The 6938-nt window shown below is 44.3% G+C and overlaps 1 protein-coding gene across 2 annotated transcripts in view; it reads left to right on the forward strand.

The window, feature by feature from the left end:
* The first annotated feature begins 223 nt into the window (after positions 1-223).
* The window catches only part of ca6 (carbonic anhydrase VI), a 33732-nt gene continuing 27017 nt past the window's right edge, over positions 224-6938 (forward strand). For both annotated transcript variants that reach the window (XM_043676165.1, XM_043676166.1), the window contains exons 1-4: positions 224-378; positions 628-810; positions 2173-2321; positions 5870-5965. In XM_043676165.1, the coding sequence (XP_043532100.1) occupies positions 264-378; positions 628-810; positions 2173-2321; positions 5870-5965 (543 nt within the window). In that variant the 5' untranslated portion in view covers positions 224-263. The remainder of the gene's footprint in view (positions 379-627; positions 811-2172; positions 2322-5869; positions 5966-6938) is intronic.

Genomic DNA, 6938 nt, shown 5'->3' on the forward strand with positions numbered 1-6938 from the left:
ATTGTTGTAATATTAATGGGTTCCAATTCCACTAATGTTGTCGTGACCCACATTTTGAAGTATAGATTTATTTTAAAAAAGATAGCGTTCATGACTGCTTCACGCAACCAAGACGAATCCACAATTTGTAATTTGAACAGATGATTTGCCACACCCAGGTTACATCTAGCATTTAAATTGGAGCATCAGTGGTGTACTCTGGTCTGTCTAGGACTGATGACCTGCTGACAGCCAGTCTGTGTGCAGCACTGTAATTGACTAGCATGTGGTATCATTTCTGTCTCAGGCTCATGGATTTGAGGAAGCTTGCTTTGGGGAAGTTTATCCTGCTTTGGGTGCAGTCAGGTATTGCTAACAAGGAGCAATGGAGCTACCAAGGTAAATAAAATGCTCACCATACCTACAAATTCATTTCGCACAAAATTTAGCTCAGCAATAATTGTCCTCATTTTTAACCAGAGTGCATGGAGGAGGATTGATGACCTGGAAAATTAATTTCATACTTAGATATAAAGTTGTAAGGAACTTATACGAGTGAGAAACTGTGGAATGCAAGGTAAGAGTTTGACAGTAGGTGTGGGATTGAAGGTGTTTACTGTGGTTCCCTGTCCTTTACCTGTTTTCTAGAAGGTGACTTGAATGAAGCTCATTGGGGTTTGAAATATCCAGCCTGTGTTGGCTCACACCAATCTCCAATTGATATCCAGAGGAAAAAAGTGAAGTTTAATATGAGCCTACCCCATTTAGAGTTAAGTGGATATGACGGACTACACGAGGAGCCATTCCTGATGATCAATAATGGACATTCAGGTCTTGTACTCTTTTCATTCTATGTTTTAACAATTTTAACCCTTTCTTTAAATTTCCTGAAATAATTGTATCTGTAATTGATTGTCTAGTATATCTTTTCCTTAATTTTCCCCATCCTTATTAAGAAGGTGTTGCCTCTTGCTGATGCTATTTTCCAAAGATGGGTCAGCCCTTTGCACTTCACCCAAGTAGTTTAATCTCGGTGAGTATTGTCATTAGCATCAGTGTCCCTGAAACGGAATTAATCAGCCCAGGTTCCCCCGCCTCAATGATCTTCTGTAACCTCTGCAGACAAATGGATCCATGGATCAGCTTTGGCTCTGATTAGTCTCTGTGGAATTGTTTCATGTGTTACCTAATTCCCTCTGCTCCAATATTGGTGTCTGAATCTTCAACCCTCTGCATTTAACTTTATAGACCTTGCTCCCTGAATCCTTGCCTCCATCTCAATCTTTAAATACATTCCTTTTTGATCTTCCCTTGACGTTTCCCCCGTGGGCGGCACGGTGGCACAGTGGTTAGCACTGCTGCCTCACAGTGCCTGAGACCCGGGTTCAATTCCCGCCTCAGGCGACTGACTGTGTGGAGTTTGCACGTTCTCCCCGTGTCTGCGTGGGTTTCCTCCGGGTGCTCCGGTTTCCTCCCACAGTCCAAAGATGTGCAGGTCAGGTGAATTGGCCATGCTAAATTGCCCGTAGTGTTAGGTAAGGGGTAAATGTAGGGGTATGGGTGGGTTGCGTTCGGCGGGGCGGTGTGGACTTGTTGGGCCGAAGGGCTGTTTCCACACTGTAATGTAATCTGTAATCTAATCTGAACTCTTCAGCTATTGCCTGCTATCTGGTTCTTTGTCTAGAGACATAAGTCATTTTCCATTTTAAAGGCACCACATAAATAGCTGCTGTCATTAAATCCATTGTGTTTATGGAAGTAATTCTGAGGTGCTGTAGTTACAATACAGAATTTAAAATTCATTATGTAAACTCACAATGATAATAATTATCTATCAGTACTGAGTTCAATACACTTCATGGAAATATATGTTTTACATCTGCTGTATATAGCTAAAATAAATATCATTTTGTGTCTATGTGGTTCAGGATTTTAAAACTATTGAGCACTACTGAACAAGTGGTGGATGCGAGTACAGTTATAATATTTAAAAGGTTTTTGGATAAATACATGAATACATAAGGTTTGGAGGGATATGGGCCTGGAACAGGCAGGAGGGTCTAGTTTAGCTTGGGGTAATGTTTGGCATGGCCTAGTTGGACCAAAGTGTCTGTTTCTGTGCTGTATGACTCTATGACACTCTGAGGAAGATGCACATTTTAACATGTAACCTTGTGTATTTTGTTTTCATAGTTGCAATAAACTTGCCACCCTCCATGTTTATCAGCAAAGGGTTGCCAAATCGTTACACAGCAGTTCAGATGCATTTCCATTGGGGTGGGCTTGACTTGGAGAGCAGTGGCTCAGAGCATACAATTGATGGCATCCGCTATGTGGCAGAGGTATAGCGAATAATCTAAACTTACACCTGATTTTATCTACATCGCAGCATTAACTACTTCAAGAGAACAGCGTGGGTTTAGAGTACTTTGGGATATCCTGAGATTGTGAATGGAACTGCAGATCTGTAAACCTTTCTTTGTAATTCTACTTGCAAGGTCCAATTGAAACAGATACTTTACAATCTTCCAAGTATTAGATTTGACTCAGTAGCATTGACAGTGTAATCTGTTTATTATTTTATTTTGAAACACAAGCCAGTTAATAAATAATGTTGAACACGCATATATTGGTTGATTTTAAATATGATCAAATGATACTTCTTTGGCCTTCTTGTAAAAGGGTTGATAGTCTCCTGTCTAATTAGGAATCTACTTAAAGATCCAGTGGTCGATTGGCCCAGATGGCTGTTCAGTTGCTGCTCTGCTCTTTTCTGCAACTAGACGTGGCTCAGCAATTCTTGCTGATTCTTCCAATCTTGGATTCTACAAAAGCAGTGGGCAGACAATCCCTCGCAGTGTTGTAGCTGCTGTAATGTAAATGTCCAGTGTGAACATTAGCGACTAGGTGAATGGATGTATGAGTGAACGGGCAGGGGACTGTGTAAGGGTGAGTGAGGTAAGTGGATAAGGTGGCAGGCCAGTAGGGTGATAGTGGTTGGGTGGGGTAGCAGCGAGATTCTGGATTGGGTTATTAGATTAGATTCCCTACAGTGTGGAAACAGACCGTTCGGCCCAACAAGTCCACACTGACCCTCTGAAGAGTAACCAACCCAGACCATTTCCCCTACATTTACCCCTGCCTAATCCACCTAACACTATGGGCAATTTAGCATGGCCAATTCACCTGACCTGCACACCTTTGGACTGTGGGAGGAAACCGGAGCACCCTGAGTAAACCCACGCAGACACAGGGAGAATGTGCAAACTCCACACAGACAGTTACCCGAGATTGGAATTGAACCCAAGTCCCTGGTGCTGTGAGGCAGCAATTCTAACCACTGAGTCACCGTGCTACCCTTATGAAGGGTAGTCAGATTTGGGGCTTGGTTGGTCTGGTCAGGGGAAGGGTCTGGGCATTTGCACGGTTGGCAGGTATAGTTGGGTCAGGTTGATGTTTGTTTGGAGGGGGATCAGGTGTGCAGTCAAGGGATTAGGAGTAGTGGGGATAGGTATTCAGCGCAGTGGCTCAGTGGATAGCACTGCTGCCTTACAGCACCAGGAACCCAAGTTCAATTCCAGCTTCAGGTGCAGTGTGCACATTCTCCCCATGTCTGCGTGGGTTTCCCCTGGGTGCTCCATTTTCCTCCCACAATCCAAAGGTGTGCAGGTTGGGTAGATTGGCCATGCTAAATTGCCCCATAGTGTCCAGGAATGTGCAGGCTAGGTGGGTTAGCCTAGTGAGGTTACAGGAATAGGGTAGGGGAGGGTCTGGGTGGGATGTTCTATGGACAGTCTGTGCAGATTCAATGGGCCAAAAGGCCTCTTTCTGCACTGTAAGGGTTCTATGATTCAGGTGGTCTGATGGGACAGTCAATTTGAGTTGGGAGTAGTCTGGGTGCGGGGATTGGGTATTTGGGGGAATGGGGCTGAACTCAAAAAGTTAAAATCAACTTGGCAAAAGATGCTGGAGATTAAGTCAAGATTAAAGTGGTGTTGGAAATGCACAGCAGGTCAGGCAGTATCCGAGGAGCAGGAAAGTCGACATTTCAGGTAGGAGCCCTTCATCAGGAATCTGATCATGACGGGCTCCTGCTCCTCGGATGCTGCCTGACCTGCTGTGCATTTCCAACACCACTTTAATCTTGACTCAAAAAGTTAAACGTCTAACATTTCCTGGATAGCTACTTCTGTAACTACCACAGAACTGTCTAAAATGATTGACCCTACCTCAGAGTATGAGACTTTTGCAAAGACTGCCATATTTGAAGTCTGAGTGGGAAGCTGTAACATAAAATAGTTGGCCAGCTCATTGCCTTCCTAGCCTCCCTTGATCTGTTCCAGCCCAGATCACGGCATAGCAGAGTGGAGGAAAAGGCATCAGCCAGTTGCGTCTCCACCATTCGGTGCTTTGACGGCTTTGTTGCTAATTAAAGACACTCAGGGGCCTGATTCCATCTCTGTCACCAGTTAAGAATGGATAGAGCAAGGTGGAACCCCAACTTGCGGTAAATGATGGAATGAATGGGAAATACTTCCTTTGCATCCCCAAGATGGTAGCTCACCCTTTATTTCCCCCAAAACTTGCATCTTAAAACAATCTCCTCCACCCCGTCATTATGAGCGTCCTTAGTTCCACCCCACCCTCCCAATCTTCTTCTGACTTGCTTGCAGTTCCAGCAGTGGCCACTACTGAATTCCAGCACTGCTGGGACTACTCAACTCCCAGCCCGATTGACTACATCTCTTGAGGACAGGAGCTCTTGTCCCCTCAGGGAGAAAGTCCCATCCACACATTTTTAAGGCCACCCCCAGCATAATATCAACTAAGTCAGTGAGCTATTGACCCACCTTTCTACCGGGATGAGAGATTTGGAGGGATGCGAGCAATGCATAGTTTAGATTGACAGTCTGTGAACTGTAGCCAATGTTATACTCTAACCTCAAATGCAAAGAATAAAATTTCAATTTTCTAAAAATGTGAGTGAATAATCTACTGGTTTGTTGAAAGGCATGATTGGGTTTGATTTTAATTACATAGCCCCCAGTTCTTGAGTTGTCTATTGGAAGGCAGATCTGACCCATAGCTCCACGATGGATAGGGCAAGGAGTCTTGTAACAAGTCTACCCCACCTGGAATAGGAATCAACCCCCTTATTGTTAGCACCAATCTTGGCCACAGCAGCTGTCTTACCAACTGAGCTAACCACATCCCCATCAGAGTCTGAATTACCACATTGGAGCCAAGAGGTACAGATGATGCTGCTAGGAGACTTCACTTTCTTTCCAATACACAGCTGGCCAGCAAATCTTTAACACTGTAATTCTCCCCACATGTTGCCCAATGCCAATGAGTGATGTTGTACAGGTGTGTGTGACGCAGTGCTACAAACAATGCCCCTGCCACCAGTTCTCATTCCGTTGACTATTCCTTATGTCAGCAGCTAATTATATCAATCTTGACCTCCCCCGTGTTCACATTGTACATATTTTACATCCCAGACTCCCAGCTCTCTTCAGTATTTGAAGTTGGGGTATTCCTGGCTGCTGTGCAATATAGAGCCATTTTGGCACAAAAGGAGACCATTCAGCACTTCAAGTCCATGCTGTGGTTTGCAGAGTAGAGAGATGCCAACAGCATGGGTTCAATTCCTGCACTCACTATGAAGGATTTCCCTTCTTAACCTCTCCCCTCACCTGAGGTATGGTGATCTTCAGGTTAAACCACCACCAGTTGCCTCTGTCTAATGACAGAGCAGCCCAAGGGTCTGGTAAGACCATGGTGACCTTTATCTTTCCTATCAGCACTCCATGTAATATGTTCAAATGTTAAGACTGAAAAGGGTGTAGTACAATGGATTAAGGCTTTTGTTTAATGTTTTGTTTTTTAGCTGCATATTGTTCATTATAATTCAGACAAATACAGCAGTTTCTTGGAAGCTTCAGATAAAGAAGATGGATTGGCTGTGCTTGCGTTTTTCTATGAGGTATGGTTCAAGGGAAGTTGTGCAAACCCTATGCTGGTAAGGCAATAAAATTCAGGCTGTAACTTTTTAGCACAGGCACTGGCATCTTAACAAGGTGACCATCAGGATTTCTCGCTGAGAGAGCATCCTTATATGATGAGCAGTTCCTGTCGGTTAAATGGGAGCAAACAGGTGTATTTAGCAATGGATACAATCATCTTTTATTGTGTAAGTCAATCACTCAGTGACATTTACTGGGAGCATGTCCCAGGTCTCTAATGATTAAAAGCTAGTTTGATTTAAATTACACAGCACCTTATTCTTGACTGTTGTGTTGGATGGCAGATCTGACGGACAGCTCCATGATCCATGGTAATAAATCCATCAGAGCTGAAAATGTGTTGCTGGAAAAGCGCAGCAGGTCAGGCAGCATCCAAGGAACAGGAGAATCGACGTTTCGGGCATAAGCCCTTCTTCAGGAAGCCCTTCCTGAAGAAGGGCTTTTGCCCGAAACGTCGATTCTCCTGTTCCTTGGATGCTGCCTGACCTGCTGCGCTTTTCCAGCAACACATTTTCAGCTCTGATCTCCAGCATCTGCAGTCCTCACTTTCTCCCCTAATAAATCCATCAATCTGATTCACATCAGCTGTCTTACCAACTGAGCTATCTGTGCCGACATCAGAGTTTGAATTACTGCAGGGACATCCACTTTTACATGCATGTTGTAGCCAGGAGATATAGAGAATTGGTAGAGACTTCACTTTCTTTCAATTACACCGTTGTCGTACCCTTTACTCGGTTTCCCCAATGTACCATACCTCAGGGTATCTTTGCCTGCAACGCATAAGATGGACAACGTTGGCTGAGTCAAATGAGTACCTGCCATGTACAAGGTGGGAGGTGTCCCCACGTGTAATGGTGGTATCTATGTCCACACTCTGACATGTCTTGCAGCGCCTACCATGACAGGGTTGTATGGAGTTGTCCTGAGAGC

Source organism: Chiloscyllium plagiosum, chromosome 34 (assembly GCF_004010195.1).
Source record: "Chiloscyllium plagiosum isolate BGI_BamShark_2017 chromosome 34, ASM401019v2, whole genome shotgun sequence".
Classification (NCBI taxonomy): domain Eukaryota; kingdom Metazoa; phylum Chordata; class Chondrichthyes; order Orectolobiformes; family Hemiscylliidae; genus Chiloscyllium; species Chiloscyllium plagiosum.